Source organism: Bos javanicus, chromosome 2, assembly GCF_032452875.1.
Source record: "Bos javanicus breed banteng chromosome 2, ARS-OSU_banteng_1.0, whole genome shotgun sequence".
Classification (NCBI taxonomy): domain Eukaryota; kingdom Metazoa; phylum Chordata; class Mammalia; order Artiodactyla; family Bovidae; genus Bos; species Bos javanicus.
Window position 1 is genome coordinate 91,309,339 of NC_083869.1, and position 27,820 is coordinate 91,337,158.

General features: G+C 37.9%; 2 protein-coding genes across 10 annotated transcripts in view; one reads left to right on the plus strand and one right to left on the minus strand.

Moving 5' to 3' along the window:
- The window catches only part of WDR12 (WD repeat domain 12), a 29,527-nt gene extending 16,151 nt beyond the window's left edge, over positions 1-13,376 (minus strand). The window contains exons 1-7 of the mRNA XM_061382089.1: positions 12,633-13,376; positions 8,676-8,770; positions 6,079-6,173; positions 5,124-5,230; positions 4,121-4,236; positions 3,402-3,556; positions 2,075-2,120 (exon numbers count right to left, since the gene is read on the minus strand). Of these exons, the coding sequence (XP_061238073.1) occupies positions 2,075-2,120; positions 3,402-3,556; positions 4,121-4,236; positions 5,124-5,230; positions 6,079-6,173; positions 8,676-8,770; positions 12,633-12,673 (655 nt within the window). The 5' untranslated portion in view covers positions 12,674-13,376. The remainder of the gene's footprint in view (positions 1-2,074; positions 2,121-3,401; positions 3,557-4,120; positions 4,237-5,123; positions 5,231-6,078; positions 6,174-8,675; positions 8,771-12,632) is intronic.
- Positions 13,377-13,425: 49 nt separating this feature from the next.
- Positions 13,426-27,820, plus strand: part of CARF (calcium responsive transcription factor) — a 54,918-nt gene continuing 40,523 nt past the window's right edge. For 3 of the 9 annotated variants that reach the window (XR_009729838.1, XM_061381932.1, XM_061381983.1), the window contains exons 1-5: positions 13,426-13,515; positions 18,036-18,211; positions 18,708-18,829; positions 25,669-25,780; positions 26,218-26,445. Coding sequence is in view for 6 of the 9 variants with exons in the window: in XM_061381932.1 (XP_061237916.1) it covers positions 25,712-25,780; positions 26,218-26,445 (297 nt within the window). In the remaining 3 variants the exon portion in view is untranslated. Of the gene's footprint in view, positions 13,516-13,736; positions 13,941-18,035; positions 18,212-18,707; positions 18,830-25,650; positions 25,781-26,217; positions 26,446-27,820 lie in introns of those variants that run through there. The other 6 variants (XM_061381943.1, XM_061381958.1, XM_061381967.1 and 3 more) reach the window with 6 other exon arrangements.

The following is a 27,820-nucleotide window of genomic DNA, read 5'->3' on the forward strand; positions in this document are numbered from 1 at the left end:
TTTGGTTAATGGAAAATCCTATCTAAAAAAATACATGGGTTACCAATCTTCCAAAAGGAGAAAGCAAAAAATAAAGTACACTAAAATCCTAAAATCTAACCAGTTTGGTATCTTATAAAGATTATCATTATGGACCTTCATCAGTTTACCAGATCTATGAAAAGTTGCTTACCACTTTAGTTGTAGGAGAGTTTTGACAAAAAGTGTATTTATATTATAAAGGGAATCATATGGTAAATAAACACGTTAAAAGGATATACATTCCAGCCATCTTTATTTTTCTTGACTGTTTCACTTTTATTTTTACTGCATTAAAAAAAAATTAATTTTATTTATTTATTTTTGGCTATGCTGGGTCTTCATTGCTGCATGGGCTTCTCTCCAGTTGCAGCAAGCAGAGGCTACTCTCTGGTTGCAGTGCGCTGGCTCTAGGGTGTGCGGGCTTCATGAGTTGCAGCTCCTGGGGGCTCCAGAGCACAGGCTCAATAGTGTGATGCATGGGCTTAGTTGCTCTGCAGCATGGGGAATCTTCCCAGATCAGGGATCGAACCCATGTATCTCCTGCACTGGCAGGTGGATTCTTTACCACTGAGCCACCTGGGAAGACCTATTTCACTTTTCTATCAATAAATTAAAAGTGTTTCATAGATAGTTTAAAAAAAAAAAAAAACTTTGTTATCCACCATTTGGCTAGGTAGCAAACCCAGATAAACAAACCATAGAGTTTAATGTTTTGTAACTGTTTATAAATGTCATGTGCTTTTCCCAGAATGACTATAAGCATCTTAAGGGTAACAAGTATTCACATATATGTCATCTACCCAGCACTATCAAAAAGTATTTCACAAGAGGAAAAATTCCTCCATAAATGTTCTGCCTCAAAACTGCTTGTTTTAATGAATTTTGGGGAAAAAAAAACTAAAATGGGTTTATATTTCCTGCCATCTTACACATAATTATTTAAAACTGTTTAGGCTTTTCTTGATTATCTTCCACTCCCTGACTCTACTTTGTGAACTGAATTTAGGGTGGTGATGGCACTTTAGCCTCCAAGTTGTGTCTGACTCTTGCAACACCATGGACTGTAGCCCGCCAGGCTCCTCTGTCCATGGGACTCTCTGGGCAAGGATACTAGAGTGGGTTGCCATTTCCTTCTCCAGGGAATCTTCCTGACCCAGGAATTGAACCTGGGTTTCCTTCATTGCAGGAAGATTCTTTACTAACTGAGCTATGAGGGAAATTGTACAGTAGTAATAGAGCAATTTCCTCAAAAGTTAGCAGAGGTATTCTGTTAACCTGTGCAATAAATAGTTCTGTACTGTTATTCTTTAAAACATACATGGGTTTTCCCCTTCTTTTCTTCTAGAAGTGTCTTCTTACTATTATCAAAGAACCTTCCTCTATGAGTCCCCCTTTCTCCTCTAATTGTTCCTTCTAATCTATTTTTTCAAAGTAAGAAAGTTCAGTAAAATTGTATTAAAAAAATCATTTAAACTAAGCCACCTTAACTAAGAAATTTCTCTAATACTAAAGTATCAATATGACTCAGAAGGTTAGTTATTTCCAGGTTTCTGAATAAGGGGACTCTGAGAACTAAGGCAGTTAAGTCCCACTGCACCAGACGTGTTCCTGATACTTGCAGGGATTCAGTGACACTGCCCAATAAATAAGGGAGTGGTGGGGCAGAAAGACAGAAATCACTAATTTTTCTCTCTACTATAGTACTTTGTTTTGGGCTTCCCAGGTGGCAATAGTGGTAAAGAACCCACCTGCCAATGCAGGAGATGTAAGAGACCTGGGTTTGATCCCTGAGTCAGGAAGATACCCTGCAGGAGGGCATGACAACCCACTCCAGTATTCTTGCCTGGAAAATCCCATTTGGATTCTGGCGGGCTACAGTCCATGGAGTGCAGAGTCGGACACGACTGAAGCGACTTAGCATGCATATAGTACTTTGTGACCCAAAAGCCATGGTCCAATTTTTATGGCAAATATGGGCTAAAAAAGTTTTTTTTTACATGACAATTCTTAAAAAGCCACTAATAAGTGAAAGTAGAAGAAATATTTCATTTACCTGTAGACCATATCTTTAGCATCTTATCCCAGGAGCCACTGCAAAACTAAAAAAAATATATATGTGAAGGGAAAAACAGGATGAAATATAATCCATCATATTATTTGCCTTTCCCCCCCACCCTGCTATTTAATTTGAAACATTTACTTTGCCATGAAATCCTTCCTACTATGGCATCATCTTTCTGCTTGTCTTCCTAGTCTCTGGGAAGTTGTATCCTCCATCTCATGGCAGTTTAAAGAACTACCATTCTTACGGGGCCTGTACCCTGGTCACGGTTGCTTACATCAGGGTGGGCAACTGACTGACGCTGTGCTAATAAGTCTTTTCCTCCTTCAGAGCCTTTTTTGGGAAAACTTGTGTTCTAGACAATTGAAGTTATTTGTTTCCCAGAGACAGACAGTACAGGGTGTAAAACTTGGGAATACTGAAGACTAGGTTTTATTGCCATGTAGGGAAACCAGTTTGAGTTGAGAAAATGAAGTCAATATGGGGAGACAAGAGAAGGAGGAGGTGTGCCATATGCAAGCTTCTACTCCCCTGGTTCGAAAACGATCATTGCCCTGCTCATGATGTGATTCATCACTCCTTCCTTGGATCTTTTAAGCTAAAAAATTTCAGGATGAGTTTCTGTCTCTTATAGCCAAGAGACAGGGAACAGTTAATTCCTTAAAGTTTGACTCAACAACATGTAAACCTTCATTATGGCTCAGAATGAATACACATCAATCTTTGAATGCAGAAATGTCCTCTATTATGCTAACTGGCAAAGAACTATTGAAGAAACAGTCTTAAATCTAGAATACTTAATTGTGGTCTGGAGAATTTCCAGATGAAGAGTTTATAACCCGTCTTAAATAAAAACTGTGTTGCCCTCATGGTTTGTTTTAACTTTTACCATTCTGTCATGATACAGAGTAGATTGGCAATAATTGTAAAACAACCTCGATTAACACCAACTTTAGCGTATGCCAAGTCTTAGGTGATCCGCTAGACATTTTCATCTGATGACAGCACTATCAGTAGTTGAAGGACTGAAAACAGCAATCACTGTGATTTAAGACGGTTACACAAAGAAATTACTTGTTTACCTGAGTTCTTAAAATTTCTGCAGTTTATGTAAAATTCCAAACCAAAGATACCTAGAGTGAGGGAATGACTCTTGATATGTCTTATTATATGAGTATTTACTTCTGGTTTGAAATCATATTCTTCAGCTGTTATAAAAGTAGGCCAATCACAGTGACTTTATGTAGAAAAGAACTTACTCGCACAAGAATCTCAAATTCTAACTGCACACAGTACTACTAACACAGTAACTACTTACTTTGGTTCCTGTGCTGTCCACAGCGATGGAGTCCACACTGCCAGCATGGCCCCTGCAGCAGTGCAGAGCTTTCACCTTGTTCCTTTCTACATTCCACTCCCATAAGAGAATAGTCTGATCCATAGAGGCACTCAGTAGCAGGCAAGACAAACTGTCTTAAGAAAGGAGAACACAAGAAACAAATTAGTACAAAAATTTTACAGTGTTCTGAAACTAAAGAAATAAGTTTTTTGTGGTTGTTGAGAAAGATGTTAAAAAGGCAAAAGACCTCATGTAGCCACCTTTGAAAAAAAGCTAGCTTATGGTAAAAGGGGAAGATTCTACTATAGGGACTTCCTTGCTGGTCCAGTGTGTTAAAACCCTGCAGCTCCACTGCAGGGGGTGCAGGTTTGATCCCTGGTCAGGGAACTAAGATCCTGCATACCATGTGGTGCAGGCAAAAAAAAAAAAAAAAAAAAAAACCTATAAAAAAGATGCGCATTTAACACACTATTAACTTGACAATGTATATTACAAGACATAATTTTAGGATTCACTCCTACTGACTCATGGATTTTTAAAAAATATGTCTTTTCTTCAACACTGGGTATTTTAGAGTCCCCATAATAACTAAGGCATGAGACATTTCCTATCTTGTCCCAATTCTGCCCAAGCATTGAAAATGGCTTGTTTCCAATCCCTATCTAGGATTCCTTTCAGTTTAAGCAAAGAGTCCTAACCTTTTTTCACCCAGGCCACATCTTTTACAACATCTGTATGTCCCACAATTGTCATTATTGATTTCCCTTCCAAGGACCAGATCCGAGAAGTCTTATCATAAGAACCAGTCAAGATCCTATGAAGAGAAAAAAAAAAAGTCCTATGAAATACAAAAAGCACCTTTTTCAAACCCTGAAATCAATTTTATTTCTAGAGCAATGATAAAGCAAACCTTGAAGATTATATTTTCTAACCTTTAATATAAAGATTAAGACTTCAAAATACACTAGAATAAATCAGAAGATGTTACATTTGGCTTTTACTCACCTCCTAAAAATAAAAATATAATCGACAAGCCATAAATATCATTTTTACTATTGTTGTTAAATACTACCGCTCCCAGGGAAGCTAAGCAAATTGTTTGAAAAGCCTAATAGTCCTTTGTGTTTAACCAGTGAAAACCATTAAATAGAAAACCAGTAGAACCATTTAAAATAAAAAGTAAAATCAATAAAAACATTACTATGTAATAACTCTGGGGAGATATTCATTGAATGCAGACTCCTACTACAATCCATTCTTGATGTGTTTTTCTACAAGTAAGGCCAGTAGGGTTTTGCTCTAAACCATTCACACCTTCTGATTCCAATCTGCTCTTTTCAGCCCTAAAATAGCATGACCTGCATCTTCAGGGTAGTAAGTTAGGAGATCTGTGGCTAGAAAAGGTTTTTTTCCCCTCTATGAAACAAGTTATAGTCTTAGTCTTAAAAGCAACATAATCAAATAAATGCCCTAAGAGAAACAACCTATTTGGAAGATAAATGTCATTATGACATCTTGAGACAGGAAAGAAAACCTATTAATAGGTATGTTTCTTCTTGACTATACTAAATTTAAAGGTCTTTGGCATGGTGACGAGATGTGTGTGTATACATATATGTAAATTACTTTCACAAAGAACAGGCAATCAGAGAAAAATATTCACATATTACATTTAAAATAAGAACATTCATCTGGCAATACCATTCCTCTGTCCCTTCGATCGCACTGATCCAGTCATCATGGAACATGCACTGTTCTGGCTGAGGGGCAGTGTACTTCTCCACGTACTCTAGTTCCACAACTTCTTCCTAGTTACAGAGAAAAAGCAGAAATCCATCAGGTGGTGCAGTTTTTAAATAGTACATTATGAAAATAAAAGAGCCCCAGTTTATCTCCTTCATATAATTCCTCTTCAAAATAAAAAAATTTTGGAGCCATATAGAAAGTGAAAAACTTTATTTGACCTAACAGTATGCTAACAGTAATATTAAGAAATATTAATGGTCTTGGAAACTTATGCTTAAAGTGGAAAAAAAGAATATAAGAAACTATAAAATCATAAAAACATACAATTTAATGGATACAGAACTTCTCTTTAAGATGATGAAAAAATTCTAGGAATGGACAATGGTGATGGTTGCATAGCACTGGGAATGTACTTAATTGTACACTTAAAAATGGTTAAAAGAGAAATTTTATGTATATGTTACTACAGTTTCAAAAATTGCCCCCTTAATTATAAAAGCAATTATAAATTATATTTTAAATTATAAAAGCAATAATAAGGTAAGTTTGACAATTAGAAGAAGAGAGCAATCACTAAAAACCACATAAACCCCACCCACAAGCTTATATATATGTACAATCGTTTTATACACCTTTACTAGTAGTAAACATATTTGCTTGATGTTTCTTGATAACTTCACAAACATGAAGTTATCTTTCCATATTCATTTATCTGCATTCTTTGAATAATTTTCTTCTCTTAGAAGAAAAGAGGGGATTTAAAAATTGAACATATAGAAACCAAGGTTCAAATTTTTAGGAAAAAATAATCAAAAGGCTCTTGGTTGCTGTAGATTCAGGTTAATGGAGTTTTCCTACATTATCTGGTAATACCTTCAGTAAAATAGAGCAGGTAAACATTTGAACTTACTGATGAGATGTTTTCCAGTTCCATGTGTTTGAACAAGGGCATTCGTAGAAACTGGCCCTTGATGAGGAAATCAAACTCCACATGTTTGTGGAACTCTACAGAAAATATGTAATAAAAGCATCAGTATTAGGACCTGAAGTGGTATTGGCAGACATAAATGAGAGACCCCAAAACAAACAGGTACCTATTATCCCAGTGTGGCCTCCAAGTTTCCCTAGACTGTCCCCATGGCACAACAGGACCACATATTCCAGTATATTACGTGATTTTAAAGAACAGAAATACTTTGTTGGTATTAATATTTTCACTGCGGATAGTGTAACCATTTTGAGTAACGAAAAACTTAGTATTTTATGAAAAATCCCAAAATACACAAAAGCAGAAATAGCATAATGAATCCTCATTTGCATCTTTTGCCAACTCATGGACAATCACCTATACTCCTCCCCCTCCTCTTCCTGCTGGTTTATTTAAAACCCAAACTCAGAAATGATATAATTTCATCTGTAAATGCTTCACGATGTATCTCTAAAATATAAAGACTTTTAAAAAGTCACAGTATTAAAAATTTTAAATTATTTCTCTTAATATCATAAAGCCAGACAATGTTCTCATTTCCTTGTTTTGTAAGTGTCTTTTTACAGTGAGTTTTTTTAGAATTGGCATCCAAAGTCCTCACATTATATCTGATTAATATCTTTACAGTTCTCCATCCTTCTTTTCCTCTGCCTTTTATTTAGTGAAGAAACTGGGTCAAATACTAACATTCTGGCTTTGGTTGTTTATATCTCCAAGGTATCCCTTAACATGTTCCTCTACCATGTACATACAACCTGTACATTGCTGCTGCTGCTGCTGTTAAGTCGCTTCAGTTGTGTCCAACTCTGTGTGACCCCATAGACGGCAGCCCGCTAGGCTGCCCCGTCCCTGGGATTCTCCAGGCAAGAACACTGGAGTGGGTTGCCATTTCCTTGTCCAACGAGTGAAAGTGAAAAGCGAAAGTGAAGTCGCTCAGTTAGGTCTGACTCTTAGCGACCCCATGCAGCCTACCAGGCTCTTCCGCCCATGGGATTTTCCAGGCAAGAGTACTGGAGTGGGGTGCCATTGCCTTAGGCAGACCTAAATGCCTGATTAGACTTTGGGTTTACTTTTGGCAAAATATTTACACACAGTATTGTATCACATTAGGAAGCACCTGGGGGCTTCCCAGGTGGGGCAAGTAGTAAAGAACCTGCCTACCAACGTAGGAGACATAAGAGACATGGGTTTGATCCCGGGGTTAGGAGGAACCCTTGGAGGAGGGCATGGCAACCCACTCCAGCATTCTTGTCTGGAGAATCCCATGGACAAAGGAGTCTGGCAGTCTAAGTCCACAGGGTCACAAAGAGTTAGACACGACTGAAGTGTCTTTGCACACACGCATGAAGCACGCTACCTCACTGTGACTCTTTTTACGATATTAAATTATCTCTGAGTTCAGAGGATGTCAGTCTGTTCACATGCATCACAATGTTCTTTGTTAGCCTTTTACCTAATAAATGGCTTCAGTTGCTACTGATGATCAATTCTTAAATCCATCACTTCATTTAGAGTTACGAAATGCTAAAAATTCTTCCTTCTATCTGATTTATTAACTATACTCTTTTTAAAAGAATTCCCTGTCTCTCTGTCTTGTTACTTTTTAAAAATCTGCATCACAGAATTAAGAGAACGAACTTATGCTTACTGGCGGGAAGGGATAGTTAGGGACTTTGGGATGGACATGTACATACTGCTATGTTTAAAATGGATAACCAACAAGGAAATGCTGTACAGCACATGGAACTCTGCTCAGTGTTACCTGGCAGTCTGGATAGGAGGGGAGTTTGTGGGAGAATGGATACATGTATACGTGCAGCTGAGTCTCTTCACGGTTCCCCACAACTATCACAACATTGTTAACTGGCTACACCCTACTACAAAATAAAGTTTTTTTTAAAAAAAATCTGAATCATTTGCATCTTCAACTCAAAAGCAATGACTCAGTTATTTGATTTATACAAAAAGATAAATGAATATTCATCTACAATTTAGAAAACTATGCAAATATTTGCTTGCGTGCTCAGTTGTGTCCAACTTTTACTTGGGTAACAACAACCATGTACTAGTATTGCAAAGTCTCTATTTCGAGAAAATAATTCTTATTCTAGTTCGAAAGAGTTTTTCAGCAAGTAGGATATATGACATATTTGAAATGTAGAAAACTAACTATGCATCAGAATCTCTATATCCATGATGAAAATGATAGGAAATGCTATACCAATATTCTGTATCAAGAACTTTTACCCTAAAAATCTTTATTCCTAAATCTCAACCATCTTCTCTCCATATTGCCTTAAAAGCAGATTAAACTAAATTTTTTCCCTAAAAACTTATTTCAAAGCATTTTTCAAAGTTATCATGTAGGAGGGAAATTATATGTTATAATTTATAAATTTTACCATTATAAAATGCATGCAGTATTATAGAATAATGCCCCCAAAGGGCTATAAATAACAATGTGATGTACTTTAGTTAGTTATTTTGCCCTCTCCTAACTTTTCATGGTATATACCTACCATTTTTGGCCTCCAGCAATTTATTGATGAGGTTACTAAGGTCAGCAATTTCAGAGGCTGCAGGTATGGAGAAGGGAACATCATCTACTGCATATCTACAAAAAGGAAATGATACATCAAATCAAGTCTACAAATATTTTAACAAATGTGCATTTATTCATTCAACAAACATTTACATGGGTATCTAATACATGCCAGACATTTTGCTACATGGGGTTAGCAAAAAATGAATTAACCTGTGGTCTCTGTACTTGAAAAGGGTTTATGTGTGGTAAACAAATACAAGGAAACTGTAAGAACAATGTCATAAGTAATACATAAAATGAGAGAACAAGGAAGCAGTAGGGTATTTCAACCAGAGAAAAGGAGGATGAGAGAGCAGACTCTGAAAGGATGTATAAAAAAAAAACACTCTTACACTACACATAGAAAAGTGAGTTTTCCCTGGATGACATGGGAGAAGACAGAAAGAACGGGTGCAAAAAAGCAGCATACAAAAATAAAAAAGCTAAGTTATTAAACTGCCCAACCAACCTATTCCAAAGTGTTATTTTACTCTAGACAGTGACCAAGGATAAGGCTAAAGAGATGTGCATGGAGTGGCTTGGATGCTGTGTGCAGTACTTTTTACTTCTTTCCTTAGGCAATGAGGAACCACTGTCTAAATCAAATAACATCATCAAAATTTTGCTTAGTTAGATCTCTCTTGGGCAGCATTGCAGTGACTAGATTAGAGGCACCAACAGGAGGCAGACCAGAAACTCTTGTACGAGAGAATGGGAGAAAATTCTTGCAAATCATATATCTGACAAGGAACATGCATCTGGAACATATAAAGAACATTTATAACTCAAAAATAAAGACAACCCTATTTTTAAAATGGGCAAAGGATCAAAATAGGTATTTCTCCAGAGAAGACATACAAATGACCAACAGGCACATGAAAAGTTGTTGAGCACTGTTAGTCATCAAGGAAATGCAAATCAAACCACAAGGAGTTATCGCTTCATACCCACCAGGATGTTTACAATAAGAAAGACAGATTTTAAGTGTTGGTGAGTAAATGGAGAAACACTTATTTATTGCTGGCAGGAATGTAAAATGGTACAATTGCTTTGGAAAAATCTGGCAATTCCTCAAAAAGTTAAACATGGAATTATCACTTGACTCAGCAACTCCATTCCTAAGTACATACCCAAGAGAAATAAACACATATGTTCACACAAAAACTTGTGCACAAATGGTTCACATTACCTCTATTCTTAATAGCCCCAAAGGTGGAAACAACATAGAAGTCCATCAACTGAACAATGAAAACAAAATGTGGTATACCCGTACAATAGAGTATTATTCAGCAGTAAAAAGGAATGAAGCACAACATGGACAAGCCTCGCAAAACACCATACTAAGTGAAAGAAGCCAGTGACAAAGGACCACATGTTATATCATTCCATTTATAGGAAATGTTAGAGACAAAAACTGAATAAGTGACTGCCCTGGGCTGGTGGTATTTGGAAAATTTTGGAAGGGTGGGGGAAAAGGGTAACAGCAAAAGAGTCATGAAAAATGTTCTAAAATTTTCTGTGGTGATGGTTGTACAATTCTACAAAAATACTCAAAATTAGTGAATTGAACACTTCAAATGTGTGACATCTACTATACGTGAATTACATCTTAATTGTTGTTACAAAATCCAAAACCAAAAAAGTCTCCATAACGTCTGAATTACGGTTTTATATGTGCAGAATGTAAAAGAGGTTTAGGTAGAACTTACAGGGCTCATCATGTCAAAAAAAGTAAGGACTTATTTAGGTTCTCCAAAAGGTAACAAAACCTAGAAATTCAAAGTTTTGGTTACTGTTTTGGTCAGTAAGATAGGGGTGGTGGGGGAAGAGAAGCATAATTCACATACTTATATATGAACATACATGCATATGTAAATTATATGCATCAGTTCAGTTCAGTTCAGTCGCTGAGTCGTGTCCGACTCTTTGTGACCCCATGGACTGCAGCACACCAGGCCTCCCTATCGATCACTAATTCTGGGAGTTTACTCAAACTCATGTCCATCCCGTCAATGATGTCATCCAACCATCTCATCCTCTGTCGTCCCCTTCTCCTCCTGCCTTCAATCTTTCCCAGCATCAGAGTCTTCAAACTCCAAACGACTGGAGTTTCAGCTTCAGCATCAGTCCTTCCAATGAATATTCAGGACTGATTTCCTTTAGGATGGACTGGTTGGATCTCCTTGCAGTCCAAGGGACTCTCAAGAGTCTTCTCCAACGCCACAGTTCAAAAGCATCAGTTCTTCGGTGCTCAGCTTTCTTTATAGTCCAACTCTCACATCCATACATGACTACCATGTGGGAAAACCATAGGCTTGACTAGACGGACATTTGTTGGCAAAATAATGTCTCTGCTTTTTAATACGCCGTCTAGGTTGTTCATAACTTTTCTTCCAAGGAGTAAGTGTCTTTTAATTTCATGGCTGCAGTCACTATCTGCAGTGATTTTGGAGCCCAAAAAATAAAGTCTGCCATTGTTTCCTCTTCTATTTGCCATGAAGTGATGGCAAATCTTAGAAAACTAAGAGCATGGCATCCGGTCCTATCACTTCATGGCAAATTATATGCATATACATGAATAAATCTACTTTCCCTCTTCGTTTTACTGATCAGAACATATTATTATATAATAATAATATGGGAGAAGAAAGAAGTTTAATTTCTAGATTTTGTTAACTTTTGGGAAAATCTAAATATATAAACAAACACATATACACACATTTGGCATTTATCCATTTATCACAGCCATTTAAGTAGAGTTGCAGTTGCTCTAGTATTTCTTAAAATTTTGTGTGAATCAACAATAATCTCCATAAACCTTTTAATTAGAAAAAATACAGCAGTCATGCTATTGCATCACCATTTTCCTTTAGAACTATTTAGACTCAGTATATATACTCATATACAATTCATATACGCTGTATGCAACAGTACAAGAGGTGTAAGTATGATTTACCAGGTCAATTCATAAAACTAAAAACAAAGAATAAAAAATGTAATCTTAATTGATGTGGGAGTTTTTTTGTTTTTAGCTGACATTAACTTGTTAATACAGCTTATATTTATTATTTATCATCAGTACCAGAAAAACTAGACAAACATTTGTTGACTCAATCAATCCAATTAGCATAACTGCAGTCTCTACCATCAGGAGACTTAAAATATAGTTGAAGAGACTAGGCAAACAAAAAGAAACATTAAAAGTGTAATATATGCCACAAAGCAGAATATAATTAGGTTTCAACGATTGCTATGTATCTGGGGACCATTTGTAAAATTGGTAAAATGTTCATATACATATACGTATACACATATGGATGTGTATATATGTATACACACACATATATAACATGTATACGTATATGTGTAGATATATGTATATAAATACCCAAAATTATAACTGAATTGACTTCACACTTTTAGCAAAAATCAGTTCTACCAACTCCCTATTGGGAGCTCCACCTTCTAGCCTGGTTTGGAAAAACATCATCTATCACCTACTTAAGAAGATGAAGTTCATGTTTTCAGACACCACCACTAGCCGCCAGACTCTAACGATTTGGTCCGTTGTTCACTGCTCAGTTGCATAATACACTTAAATCAGGAAGCAAACCTGAAACCCTCAGGTCTCTCTACCCTTACAATTCAAATTATGTACAGCCTGAGAAGCTAGGCAGGAACGATGGGTGATTCTTGAGAAGTCCTCGGAGGCACCGCAGAAAACGCGCTGAAGCGACGAATCCAGTCAAAAAGGGAACAGGTAAATTGACGGCAAAGACAACCAGGGATGCACAAGGTCACATGGAAGAGGTCCTACGAACGAATTCCGGGGGCCCGGGGCGGGGGAGGGGAGGGAGTGAGGAAGGGCGAGAAAGGGAGTACGCTCACTTACTTCTTGTTGTCAGTGAAGAAGCGTGTCTGGAGCTGAGCCATGGCGTATCTAGAGAAACGTATGAGTAACAGTCACACAATCTGCACTCTGGTCTTTCAGGACTACAAAAACAAGGATCTCAAAATGAGGCTGCACGTGTCAGAGAAAAGATGCAGTCGATCCCAGGACTTCCGCTTTCTTTGCCTGGGCCTCAGCCCAAAGGCACCACGAGGCTGCCCTTCCTCAAGATCCAGCCCATAAACATCAACTACCTATTCCTAGAGTAGGAGTCGTCGATTAGTGAGGCATAGTTTTAAAGGCGTCGCGTCTCTTCAATTTTTTTTTTGTATTTTTTAAAAAAATATATATTTAAGCTTGCGATCGATTATGGAGATAGAAAGAGGCCCGTTTCAAACCGACTTCTCTCCGTTTGAAATGTTCGCAGGCTATCCTTAGTCGCGATAATCCAAACACAGCTCCTAGATACTACAACTCCCAGAAAGCAGCGCTCCTCAGATAATGTAGCCACTGGGAATTGTAGTCTTTTTTACCACGCTGCCCTCAGGCTATCTTTTTTGCACTAAACCGTCCCGACTCCAGGCAACGACCTATTATATTTCCTCGGCCTTCAGCTTTAATTTGCTAAAGTCTTTCCGGGTTTAATTTCTAAGCATACTTCCAATCAAAACTCTCAGTCTACCGAGATTTCTCTACTAGCCTCAGGCTTTAGATCCAGGTGAGAGGCGGGGATACGAAAAAAAAAAAAAAAAGAACCAATCAGAAAGGAAACACGCGACGGTGGCTGATCAGGATCTTTTCTAAAGCGGCTGCGCTGCGCGCTCCCGGTGGGCCGCGGCTGCGCACTGTACTGGTCTCCATGGCGCGGCCTCGGAACCAAGACGAGGTTGAGTAGACTCGTTTTGAATTTTCTCCCCTCTGCTCCAGCACTTTGTGGACTTCCCTTCTCGCCCTCTAGGGCGCTCTGCGGCGGCGGGGTTGGGGAAGTCGGAGGTTTGGCAGAGCTGTCTCCGCCGGCGGGCGAGACGCTACCTCCCAACCCGCCCCCCCCCCCGCCTTTTCTTTCTGCTGCCTCCTCCTCCTGTCACCTCCTGACCCGCCGGGTCCCTGAGCAACCGCCAGCCCCCGCCCCCGGGCGCCGCGGGCCTCAGTGGCGTCTTCCGGGCCTCGCCTCGGGCCGTGTTCGGGGCCCCACCTGAAGAGGCCTATTGCTCCCCTCCCCGCCCCCGCCCGGACGGGGGCCCCGGGCCCTGGACAGGCAGGCTGGAGGAGGTGCAAGTTCGGTGTCGTGAGGAGGGCTGCCGAGCCTGAGTACGCACTGGCACGGAGGAGGAGGACTGGACCCCTGGGCGGGAGCGCCCACTCTGTGGTCCTTTGCGCGGCCCCGCTTTTCAGGGTTCTTTTTTCTGTTTATGAGATCCTTTATACCTTCCTTAGGCTTCCCTGGTCGCTCAGAGGGTAAAGCGTCTGACTGCAATGCGGGAGACCCAGGTTCAATCCCTGGGTTGGGAAGATCCCCTGGAGAAGCAAATGGGAACCCACTCCAGTACGCTTGCCTGGAAAATTCCATGGACTGAGGAGCCTCGTAGGCTACAGTCCATGGGATCGCAAAGAGTCGGACAAGACTGAGCGACTTCACTTTCACTTTCACTTTTAGACCTTCCTTATGGAAAGCGAAAGGCGTCCTCCCACACCTTCTCCCTGCGCTTTTTTTTTTTTTTTTTACTTTGTTCTTGACATTACCCAGAGGCCTATATCTTATTTTTAAATGGTCCAGACAACTATTCTAATGGAATGTAGTTGTTTTTCTGAGGGAGGATGGATGGAGAGAGATACTATCCAGCTCTCACAGTCGCTTTTTAAGGCGTTCGCCAGAAAAGCTTCAAGAGGGAGGCTTAAAGAGAGCATTTTAGAGTAAGGCACAACAGGATTGCAAGGTTTTGGCAAAGCGGGCTGTGTGCAGATGTAGACAACTGAAGTGTTCCTCTATTACGTTGCTTAAAGATGTACTACAAAAGACATGATATTTAAGTCAACCATAGACTATGAGAAGGAATTTGAGGAATTATAAGCGAAAAATAATCTGCTAATAGAGCGCAGTGATAATGAAACTAGGAGCATTTTCAGTTTACTCACCTTCCTGGAATGCGGACTGTGGAACCTGAAGGCCTGGGTTCTAATCCTGCCTCAGCTTCTTATTTATTAACCTCTCTGTGCCACATCTTGGTCAGCAGTGGGATTAAGTGCCTAATAGTAGATGTCAACTATTCCATGGTTGTTCTTTACGTATTAGTTTAACTAGGAGCTCTGCTGATGTGAACAACTTAAGAAAGACTAGCCTCATGGTTAGAGGAATAAGAGAAAACCTCTGCTAATGGGTCTAGGAAAGGACTGGGCTTGCAGATAGAAGCGGTGGCCATGCAACCACGTGATTCATTGTCATGGTGAGGGTTGTATGCATTATCTAGACCACGTGAAACTTGGAACTCTCAATTGAAGTCTTGCTGTGTAATAACATAGTTTTGAATTTGGTGGAAGTAAAAAGAAATTTGACAGCTTTAAACATCATTTGCCTTTAATCATAAGTGATTCTTTAGTTACAGTAGTAAAATTGTCTGAATTTAAAATCAGAACCTGAAATAAATCTTATAGGTTCTTCAGATAATTTTTGATAGTTGATAATATATTATTTGTTAAAATGCAGCTTTAAATGTGTACTCAGGTTAATTCACTTTTAGCTATCATTAATTTGAAATTTATCAAAATAAGACAATACTACTCAATACAGGTTCATCCTAATTCGAATGAAAAATTTTTCTATGATCAGTAAGATACAGAACCTAAATATGAGTTTAATAAGATAAAACTTCAACTTGCAAAGTAGAATGTTGAATTCACTAAAATACACTTTTCATTTAACTTGAGACCTTTAGTTAAGGGATACAGTATTATATCCCTTATATGGATATGTAAGGATATATATATATATATATATATATATTATTTTTAGTTATTGTAACAATTCTAGTTAAGGTGTTCCAAGATACCTGAACACCTAGTATGAGAGCTTTGGTTTTATTTCATCAGTGGCTTATGTGTCATATTCGGTGTTTCCTTTACATAATACCTAGAGTAATTAGTATTTTTACTTTTGAATGTTTTTCTTAACTGTATTAGAACATTAACTTCAAGCTTTTGGTTCTAATGATTTCCTACATGATTTGTTTACTAAGGTGCTTATGAAGATTCTTTGTTGTTTGGATAACCACAGTTGGAAAATGTTTCTCTTTATTAAACTTTTTTTTTTTCTGTATGTAATGGCATGGTGTGGTATGATATTTATACAAAGATGGCGTGGGTGTTGGAGTCCTATTGATTTTGGTGATTTTTTTTCCTTCTTAGTTTTGAATCTGAGCTGTAATGTTCTGTGATCTTAAGCAAGTTACTTGACACCTTTGGTTTTCTTATCTATAAATAGAGAAATAAGGTCTATCTCAGAATCATTGTGGAGATTAAATGAAATAATTTGTAAATCCCTCAAAGAGCAAAGAGATAAAAAGAGGTATGTACAGGGTAAGAAATAAGTAGAAACCAAGGTTACAGGGAAGTTTCTAGAGAGGGCTGCTGCTGCTGCTGAGTCGCTTCAACCATGTCCAACTCTTTGCGACTCCATAGATGGTAGCCCACCAGGCTCCCCCATCCTGGGCACTCTCCAGGCAAGAACACTGGAGTGGGTTGCCATTTCCTTCTCCAATGTGTGAAGGTGAAGTCGCTCAGTCGTGCCCAACTCTTTGTGACCACAAGGACTGCAGCCCATTAGGCTCCTCTGTCCATGAGATTTTCCAGGCAAGAGTACTGGAGTAAGTCGCCATTTCCTTCTCCAGGAGAGAGGGCAAACCTTAAATAAAAGAAATACTATGAAGTGACCTTAAGTTTTTTTCACTGAAAAATGAAAAGTTGAAATGGATTGCTTATTGTTTATATATATTTGAGTAAATTTACCATTTTGATGTTGCTCTAACACACTGTAACTTTCAAAGTCCATCTGTTAAAAAATACTCTATAAAATATTTGTGAACTAGGAGTCTTGATGTAATTTTTGACACCACTGATTCATAGCAATTTTGTATACATCATAGAAGGAACATTGTGTTGTTTACCTACCCTAAAAGATGAGGGAAATTGTATTTTCTAAAGTACTTTTGAGCAGTATTTTTTTAATGTAGTTAATAAAGGTCAGACACTGATTTTAAATATAAGATTTTAATATCTTTTAAATCTCGGGACATTAATCAAGGTACCTAGAATTAAGAGAAACCCTAACTTAAGTCGGAGAAGACAATGGCACCCCACTCTAGTACTCTTGCCTGGAGAATCCCATGGACGGGGGAGCCTGCTGGGCTGCTGTCTATGGGGTCGCATAGAGTCGGACATGACTGAAGCGACTTAGCAGCAGCAGCTAAACTTAAGTGGCTTCATCTTCCAATTAACTTGTTTTGGGATTTACTCTTAGATTATTGGCTTTTAACAGATAAATTTTACCACACAAAAGCCTCTAGAGAAAACAACAACAAAGCAATCAAATATTAAGACAATTTTTTAGAACTTAACAGTGAGAATTATCTTTAATGTTTTGAGCAAATAAATTTGCTGTTGAACAAAGTCAAAACAGAGGTAGCCCTATTACAGTCCACTGAGATTTGAGTACAGTGTGAATGGTGTCTTCCCCTCTACCATGTATTCAATACATGTGTATAAATAATAAAAAGCCCTTTTTTCCTATAAATGTAAAACATTCTAATTGAACAATTCTTCCTATTTGCTTTCGGTATACGATAAAATCCACTTTTTAAAATGTGACGTGAAATATTCTATAAAGCAGTTTGCCAGCAAAATTTAATGGCCTTAGTGTGGGTTCTGAACGGCAGTTATTTTTAACCTTAGATTATAGATTTAATGCTTTCTTTTTTTCTCTCTGTTCTCTTTATCCCATTCCATACTACTTAGGAAGTAAGCTTATCAATTTAATTCCAAGATTTTATAGGAGGTGCTGTCTAAGGAGGGGGGCCTTTATTCTCAAGCATCTGTGGCTCAAAATTAGTAAATATGTCCAATCAGTAAATACTTCCTTTGTGGAGAAAAATGCAATTTCCTGTGAACATCTTTGTTTGTGTAGTAGTTACAGAATGTGAGAGTTTGAAACAAGGCCTTAGTCTGAATGCCCAGCACAGAGAGGTAATGGCTGCCTTCCATAAAGGTAGTTCCAGTCTTTGTTTCACTTTGAGTTAATTGTTGGGTTAACTATACCAGACTGGTAATGGCTACAGTAAAATCTGCATAACAAAAGCTAGTAGATTTCTCTATGTGTAGGAAAATAAATATACATTGAATACCTTTTCCTTACAGAAAAAAAGCTGCTGTGAAGACATAATTATAACTTTCACATAAATGAAGTCACAACCATCATGATTTAGTGCTCCCCAAAGGAAGAAATTCAGTGGAAAGGAGGGAATACCTCTCTGTATTTCTGGGGATAGTAGAATGCGTAAGACCTGAATTTAAACTTGAGCTACTGCCTGAAGGTAATAATTTTATTTTTTGACTAATTGAAAGTAACAGCTCTATAAAAGTTAACTATTATCTATTATATATTAATGAAAAAGTCAAATTACACTTTATGTATGGGTACTTTGTTTTGTTTATGGTTACCAGTTGGAAGAGAACGTTTTATTCCTAGCAATTTAGTCTTAATATCTTCATTCTTTGAAACTTTGCTTGGAGGTGGTTAATTGAAAGTTAGGGATAATAATCTATAGTATGTGCTGACATTGAGGTTAGATGGGAACTTTGGGTATTTTAAGTCACTGAAGTTGTCAGGATTGAGGAGTATAATGCAAATTTATGGAAGAATTAGGGAAGGCAGGAGTAATAGTTTTCACTTTATTCAAATTATTTTTTGAAAAGGATGTCTAATTTTAAAAGTATTTTTAATCTCCATTTCAACAATAAATCAGGTCAACAGATATTGATACCCATTTTTTCTTATAGTAACCACAAAAACCTTTTTTTATCATGTAGTACTACTCCATACTAAACGTACTGCATAAAGGAAAATTTTGAGTTTTGAATTTCCAGAAGACAGTAGGAAAGAAGTTACCTTTCTTCCATTTGCAAAATTCCAGTCTGGTCAAAGTTCTGAAGTAAGTAGTTTAAATGTGGCAAGCGTCCTGTGTTATTATCCCATCCCTTCACTAGTGTGGGCTTCCCCTGTGGCTCAGCCGGTAAAGAATCCGCCTGCAATGCTGGAGACCTGGATTCAGTCCCTGGGTTGGGAAGATCCCCTGGAGAAGGGAAAGACTACCCACTCCAGTATTCTGACTTGGAGAATTCAGAGAAAACAGTCCATGGGGTCACAAAGAGTGGGACACAACTGAGCGACCTTCACTTTCACTTTCACTTTCACTAGTGCACTTCTCCCGGAGAAGGTGATGGCACCAACTCCAGTACTCTTGCCTGGAAAATCCCATGGACGGAGGAGGCTGGTGGGCTGCAGTCCATGGGGTCGCGGACACGACTGAGCGACTTCACTTTCACTTTCACTAGTGTACTTCTCCAGGGCATTCATCCTGCCCTCCCTCTTCACTGCAGCATCTCACTCAGGCCTGCAAAATCCCTTTTAAAGTGCTCCGAGCCTCAAATGTGCTTGCTTTCTAACCTCCAAGTTCCAATTTTTCAGGGTAGTTGTTTTTAACATATGTTAAAGGAAAAAAGTTATTATATAAATATATATACAAATTTGTCAATGACTGATAATCTCTCCAGAGTTTTTCTTTTTAAGAAAAAAATCCTTGTTAACTCCAATGAAAATTTCATTGATCAATTTTCAAATAGGGTAAGGGAAAGTAAATGAAGAAAAATGTAAGTAAACCAGTAAGGGGTGATTTGCAGTGGAATCAGGGCACATATTAGGAAACTGAGAGTAAGTTTTCAGAATTTTTCCCCTAAGCTGTTTTCACTTTTTACCTCTCTGTCCTAAGGTCTGCTTTTGGATCTGTTTACAGAATATTTTCTCAGTGACTGCAATTCCTGCATAGTTAGAATTCTAGCTTTTTCATGAGGTCAGAGATGTTTAGATTTCTTGTAGGAGGGCTTTTGTGTGTTAGGGACTGCCTATAATTAAATTTCAACCAGGAATAGTTGAGAACAGAAATGAAAGAAGAATTTCTTTAGCACGTTTAGTTTGCTAACCTATCAAAAACAAAACAAAACTTTAAAGCCATGACTGATGAAGAAAGGGATTCCTTGGTGGCTCAGCAGTAAAGAATTGCCTTTAATGCAGAAGACACAGGAGGTGCAGTTTCCATCTCTGAGTTGGGAAGATCCCCTGGAGAAGGAAATGGCAACCCACTCCAGTATTTTTGCTTGGAAAATCCCATGGACAGAGGAGTCTGGTAGGTTACAGTCCATGGGTCACAAAGAGTCAGACATGACTTGATGACTAACAACAACAAATAAGTCTTAATGCCTTACATGTAAAACTGGACCAAGTAACTGAAGCACAGGGTTGTTGAAAGGATTAAATAGAATGACATGTATAAAACACTGAGCCTAGTGCTTTACTGTGGTAAGTGCTCAGTAAATGATAACTGTATAACTTTGCGGTGAGCCTCAGTTTACTTTTTTGTAAATTGTTGATACTAGGTCCTACATCACAGAATAAGAATAATTATTAATAATTCTAGCTAGTAATTACTAAGTGAGCTTCTGTGGTGATTCAGATGGTAAAGAATCTGACTGCAACCCAGGGTTTGATCCCTGGGTCGGAAAGATTCCCCTGGAGATCAGATCAGATCAGTCGCTCAGTCGTGTCCAACTCTTTGCGACCCCATGAATCGCAGCACGCCAAGCCTCCCTGTCCATCACCAACTCCCGGAGTTCACTGAGACTCAAGTCCATCGAGTCAGTGATGCCATCCAGCCATCTCATCCTCTGTCGTCCCCTTCTCCTCTTGCCCCCAATCCCTCCCAGCATCAGAGTTTTTTCCAATGAGTCAACTCTTCACATGAGGTGGCCAAAGTACTGGGGTTTCAGCTTTAGCATCATTCCTTCCAAAGAAATCCCAGGGCCGATCTCCTTCAGAATGGACTGGTTGGATCTCCTTGCAGTCCAAAGGACTCTCAAGAGTCTTCACAAACACCACAGTTCAAAAGCATCAATTCTTCGGCGCTCAGCCTTCTTCTCTCACATCCATACATGACCACAGGAAAAACCATAGCCTTGACTAGACTGGACCTTTGTTGGCAAAGTAATGTCTCTGCTTTTGAATATGCTATCTAGGTTGGTCATAACTTTCCTTCCAAGGAGTAAGCGTCTTTTAGTTTCATGGCTGCAGTCACCATCTGTAGTGATTTTGGAGCCCAGAAAAATAAAGTCTGACACTGTTTCCACTGTTTCCCCATCTATTTCCCATGAAGTGGTGGGACCGGATGCCATGATCTTCGTTTTCTGAATGTTGAGCTTTAAGCCAACTTTTTCACTCTCCACTTTCACCTTCATCAAGAGGCTTTTGAGTTCCTCTTCACTTTCTGCCATAAGGGTGGTGTCATCCGCATATCTGAGGTTATTGATATTTCTCTCAGCAGTCTTGATTCCAGCTTGTGTTTCTTCCAGTCCAGCGTTTATCATGATGTACTCTGCATATAAGTTAAATAAACAGGGTGACAATATACAGCCTTGACGTACTCCTTTTCCTATTTGGAACCAGTCTGTTGTTCCATGTCCAGTTCTAACTGTTGCTTCCTGACCTGCATACAAATTTCTCAAGAAGCAGATCAGGTGGTCTGGTATTCCCATCTCTTTCAGAATTTTCCACAGTTTATTGTGATCCACACAGTCAAAGGCTTTGGCATAGTCAATAAAGCAGAAATAGATGTTTTTCTGGAACTCTCTTGCTTTTTCCATGATCCAGTGGATGTTGGCTATTTGATCTCTTGTTCCTCTGCCTTTTCTAAAACCAGCTTGAACATCAGGAAGTTCATGGTTCGCATATTGCTGAAGCCTGGCTTGGAGAATTTTGAGCATTACTTTACTAGTGTGTGAGATGAGTTCAATTGTGCGGTAGTTTGAGCATTCTTTGGCATTGCCTTTCTTTGGGATTGGAATGAAAACTGACCTTTTCCAGACCTGTGGCCACTGCTGAGTTTTCCAAATTTGTTGGCATATTGAGTTCAGCACTTTCACAGCATCATCTTTCAGGATTTGGAATAGCTGAACTGGAATTCTGTCACCTCCACTAGCTTTGTTCGTAGTGATGCTTTCTAAGGCCCGCTTGACTTCACATTCCAGGATGTCTGGCTCTAGGTGAGTGATCACACCATCATGATTATCTGGGTCGTGAAGATCTTTTTTGTACAGTTCTTCTGTGTATTCTTGCCATCTCTTCTTAATATCTTCTGCTTCTGTTAGGTACATACCATTTCTGTCCTTTATCGAGCCCATCTTTGCATGAAATGTTCCTTTGGTATCTCTGATTTTCTTGAAGAGATCCCTAGTCTTTCCCATTCTGTTGTTTTCCTCTATTTCTTTGCATTGATTGCTGAAGAAGGCTTTCTTATCTCTTCTTGCTAGTCTTTGGAACTCTGCATTCAGATGCTTATATCTTTCCTTTTCTCCTTTGCTTTTCGCTTCTCTTCTTTTCACAGCTATTTGTAAGGCCTCCCCAGACAGCCATTTTGCTTTTTTGCATTTCTTTTCCATGGGGATGGTCTTGATCCCTGTCTCCTGTACAATGTCACAAACCTCATTCCATAGTTCATCAGGCACTCTAAAGAAATGGCTACTCAATCCAGTATTCTTGCCTAGAGATTTCCATGGACAGAGGAGCCTGACAGGCTACAGTCAATGGGGGTTGAAAAAAATATGATAAGCATTCAGTAAGCATTAAATTATTTTATAGCTATGATAATTAAATTAATAATCTTTATTCTGTGTTAATAGTGCTGGTATTTAAAAATTAGAATAGTCTCAAAAATATTTCTTTTTTTTTCTTTTCATCAAAGGTTTTTATCTCAGCTGCCTAAGGACTTTGGCTTTCTGCTTTCTGGTTCTGAACACAGCCCAGATTTTCTGACCACTGGGAAAGGGCAATCCAGATTCGTTTATTTCTAATTCCTTGCAACCCCATGGACTGTAGCCCACCAGGCTCCTCTGTCCGTGGGATTTCCCAGGCAAGAATCAAAAATATTTCTTAATGTCACCATGTCTAGACAGTGAATATCTCAATGTATTTAATTTACTTAAAAATTGTATTCTTGACAGCAGTTATTTCAATTTTAAGTCCCTCAGTAGGACTTGAATTAATTGGATCTAAACTCTGTGAACATTTTTTGTTTGAATAGTTATTTTTATACTCAGTGCACATTAGAAGTCAGTTAATAAATGACAGTTAAATTAATTTTAGAAGTCATCAAGATAATCAACTATTAGGAACATAAAATCTTAGAACTGAGTGGGATCTTTAATGAACTAGTAATTGGAGTTCAGAAAAGTTGACGTATTGGTTTTTTTAATCAAATCTAGACTGACCCTTTGTTTTTTACTACATGCAAGATGTTGGATTTAAAACAGTAATATTGAAATAGAACTTGTTAGTCATCTGAAAATGTAACACTTTTTTAATTTTTAAAGATAGTATAGAAAAGTACATTGAGAAGCTTTATACTAAGCCCAGGTAAATTTTGATTACATCAATGAGATGACTGATATTTAACAGATTTTTGTCTTCAGGAATCAAATTATTTATAGATAGGTAGATTTTTAATCTTAGTTTGTATAATTATAGGTAGTAGGAATAATTTATTAGGTACTGACAATGTTCTGGGAATTGCACCAAGCCCTTTGCATACATTATTTTGTTTAATCTTTTTAACAGCCTTGTGAGGGAGATGCAGTATAAATGCCAGTTTACAGTAGAGAAAAACTAAATCTCAGAGTAGTTAACTAATTTAAGTATAAAGCTGAAATTCAGACCCAGACCATTTGACTACAGAACACTGTCTTCAATGATTTTATACAGTTTTACTGACAAAACTTTCTCAATTTTTATTTTATAAGTTAATGAAGAAGTAATACATTTTCTTGTTCACCCTAACTGCAACCTTGTCCAGAGTGCAGTAACTTAACCAAAAATTTCAAGATAATTTTTAAATTCATGTACTATGTTTTGTTACTGGCTTTAGTTTACAGGCACTCTGATTGCTTTTTAAATATAAGACTTTTTTTTAGAAATGTTTGTTTTTATTTTTTTGGCTGCACCACATGGCATACGGGATCTTAGTTCCCCAACCAGGGATCGAACCCCAGGCCTGGCAGTGAAAGCACTGAGTCCTAACCACTGGACTGCCAGGGAATTTTCTTCCTTTTTTTTTTTTTTAAACCCCCTTCATCCATATCTCCCACTGCCAACCCCCTTGCCTGTGGCAGCCACTAGTCTGTTCTCTGTATCTGTGAGCTTGCATTTGTTTAAGATTCCACATGTGAGAGAGGTCATACAGCATTTGTCTTGCTCTAGCTATAGTTTTACCCCACTCCAGTACTCTTGCCTGGAAAATCCCATGGACGGAGGAGCCTGGTAGGCTGCAATCCATGGGATCGCTAAGAGTCTGACACGACTGAGTGACTTCACTTTCACTTTTCACTTTCATGCATTGGAGAAGGAAATGGCGACCCACTTCAGTGTTCTTGCCTGGAGAATCCCAGGGACGGGGGAGCCCTGGTGGGCTGCTGTCTGTGGGGTCGCACAGAGTCAGCCACGACTGAAGCGACTTAGCAGCAGCTATAGTTTTGTGGCTTCTTTAGTGAAGTGTCCTTCAAATATTTTGCCTACTGTTGATTGGGTTGTTGTCTTATAACTGAGCCAAAGCAGTTCTTTACAGAGTTCGAATACAGAAAAAGTTTTTTCCAGGTGTATGTTCTGCAAATATATTCTGATCTGTAATGAGCAAATTTCATCACTTTAAAAAAAACTAAATCTCATAGTAGTTAACTAATTTAGGTATAAAGCTGAAATTCAGACCCAGACCATTTGACTACAGAACACTGTCTTTTAAAAAGTCCAATTTGTAGACTTTTATCTTTTATATTTCATGCTTTTTGTGTCCTGTTTAAGATATCTCTGCTAAACCCAAAGTCAAAAAGATTTTCTCTACTGCTTTTGTCTAGAAGTTTTATAGTTTTATAGTATATGATACATTTCAGGTTAATCTTTGATATGAAGTAAGGGTCAAAGTTTATTGTTTTACATACAGTGATTTAGCAATATCCCCAGGGAGTAAGGGGATGTTGGAGGTATATGTAGGGGCAAAATCACCACCTGTTGAAAACCACTGTACTAGACCTAATCTTTTTGGAATACATATTTCTTCCTTTTCAAAGCTTGTCATTCCAGTGTTAAGTGGTATGGTTGTATGTTATGGTAAGAGTTGTATGTATATAATCTCCATCTGCACCAAAATGTCTTTTAAAATTCTGTAATGCTATCATATGGCACATCTCATAAAATTAAACATTTTCATTTAGAGTAAATCTTTGTAAAATGAGAATTTTAGAAGTGTCTGAAAGCATGTAACAACAGTGTCTGTCACGTAGCAACAATCTTAATAAACCAGTGTTTTAGTTGTTCAGTCGTGCCCGACTCTTTGCAACCCCATGGACTACAGCCCACCAGGCTCCTCCGTCCATGAGATTTCCCAGGCAAGAATACTGGAGTGGGCTGCCATTTCCTTCTCCAGAATAAACCAGTACATATGTATAATTAAGGATAGGGTGAGTAAAGTACATAACATTAATCTTTGCTCTGCCTTGAATTTACTCTGGTGCCTTTGCAAATCATTTAACAAATTTATTTTCTTAATCTTATAGGGTATAAATTACTTAACCTGAGTTGTGTGGGGTAATACAGAGAGATGAGGAATTTATTTAAGACCAACATTCTATAAAAATATTATGTATTTTATTTGATCAGGCATTTAAACTCTTTCAGCTGTTAAACAACAGAATAAAATGGAATTGAATATGATATCAGCATGGAACAGTCTGTTGATTCATTAAAAGTCAACCATAATGATTCTGAAGAGTCAAAAACAGATTCTCAGGTATTTGAAGTAGGGATTCAACTGGGAACTTTTTTTCATTCAAAGGGAAAACAAATAGTGTTATATTTAATATATTCAAGAATTTTAACATTTAATTTTCCATAATCCTATCATTTATTTAATTTTATATTATAGAACTTAAGAAAGTGATATATTCATGAAGATTTATGTATAAAGAAAAATCTGCATGTTGAATTATGTTTCATCATTTCACGTTGTATTCCAGTGAACAATTTGCAGTAAAATAATAATAAAACTCAACAGTTTCACTTAACAACTTCTGTCTAGATCAGTCTGAATTGATAACCCTTACAAAAAGTAAAGTGAATAATGAACTGAAAAATGAATGTTTCCATTTTTTTATCATAAACATTCTCTGTTTTAAAAAATTGTGACATATTTTACAAACACTCAAGTGACTTTTTTGTTTGCAAAAGCATCTAACCTATATGGACTCCAGTGAGCCTTCTTTTGGACAAGATGGTTCGCCTAGAGTTTTACCCGTTACTACTCCTGAAGAGGACGGTTCACTCACATCTCAGAATATACCAGGGCCCCTGACTCAGGCACAGACCCTCTCTGCAGAGCAATTCCATCTAGTGGACCAAAATGGGCAACCTGTTCAATATGAGCTTCAGTCATTGGGGGATTCTAACGCACAAATGGTGAGTAGGTTTTTAAAATAACCAATTTTCTGCTGTTTGGCAAAATGTATTAGTCTAACTTGATGATCTTAATTTCTTGACACTATTGATTTACATTCCTTTGAATACACTGTCTCTATGATACTCATTTTTAAGTTATGTAAGGATTTTAAAAGATTTCCTAGGAATTCTCTGCTGGTCCAGTGGCTAACATTCCATGCTTTCTTTGCTATGGGCTCAGGTTTGATCCCTGGTTGGGGAACTAATGCATGCTGTGTCGTGCAATCAGAAATAAAACGTAATAGATTATTTCCTTTCAGAACCACAAATAGTACTTCAAACCAATAGACACAGCTACCACCTTGTCTAGGCAAACTTGTGCTTTGAGAGCAGTTGGAAATGTAACGTAATTGGTCACTAGTGCTAACGTGCCAGAGCTTACATATAACTTACATTTATTTTTTGTTTATGCCTTTAGCTGAACTCAAGGTTATTTGCTCTATCAGTATCTCATTTACTGATTTGCATGCCACATGCTGGTGTGCTTTCTTGAAGAAAAAGAAAGCGATGAAAGTACCAATGAAATGATGGAATTTAGACATACCCTTATTGATTTTGTAGGTCAATATGTAGATGTCATGTGAATAACAATGTATAAAATTGAAAATGGTGCTTTAAATTGTTAGCCAGAAGTATTTATGACCAAGTTCATAAGTTGAGTAATAGAGGTGAAAGATGGTTTTGATTGAAATAAAATTGAGAAAAACTTCTAAATTGCTCTCTGATTAATAATATACTTATATTAGCAATAATATGAACAATAATATATATGTTTTGGTTGTTTTTTCAAATTTTCCTACAGTGAATTTTAATTCAATAATAAAAATTACTTTTAAAATCTTAACTTCAAATATCAACTATGTTTAAGTAGGCAACCATTTGGGTGAGAGGTTAAAGCGTCTGCCTGCAATGTGGGAGACCTGGGTTCAATCCCTGGGTTGGGAAGATCCCCTGGAGAAAGAAGTGGCAACCCACTGCAGTGTTCTTGCCTGGAGAATCCCATGGACAGAGGAGCCTGGTGGGCTACAGTCCATGGGGTCGCAAAGAGTTGGACACGACTGAGCTGCTTCACTTTCACTTTCAGGCAACCATTTATAATAACCCAAAATTAGTCTTTGTTTTTGTTTCTAGTCTAGAGCATTCTAGAGTTAATCTATGTCCTTTGGCTCCCTTTTAATCCAGTTAAATTTTCGGGTTGAGAGTTATTGACTGAGAGGGGGCTAATTGTAGACAACTTTTTTGTGTTATGTTCAAGCTCAACATTTTCTGGGCTTCAGGACTGAAATGCAAAGTAAGGAAAAAAAAAGAAATGCAAAGTAAGGGTAAGCTTCTGTAA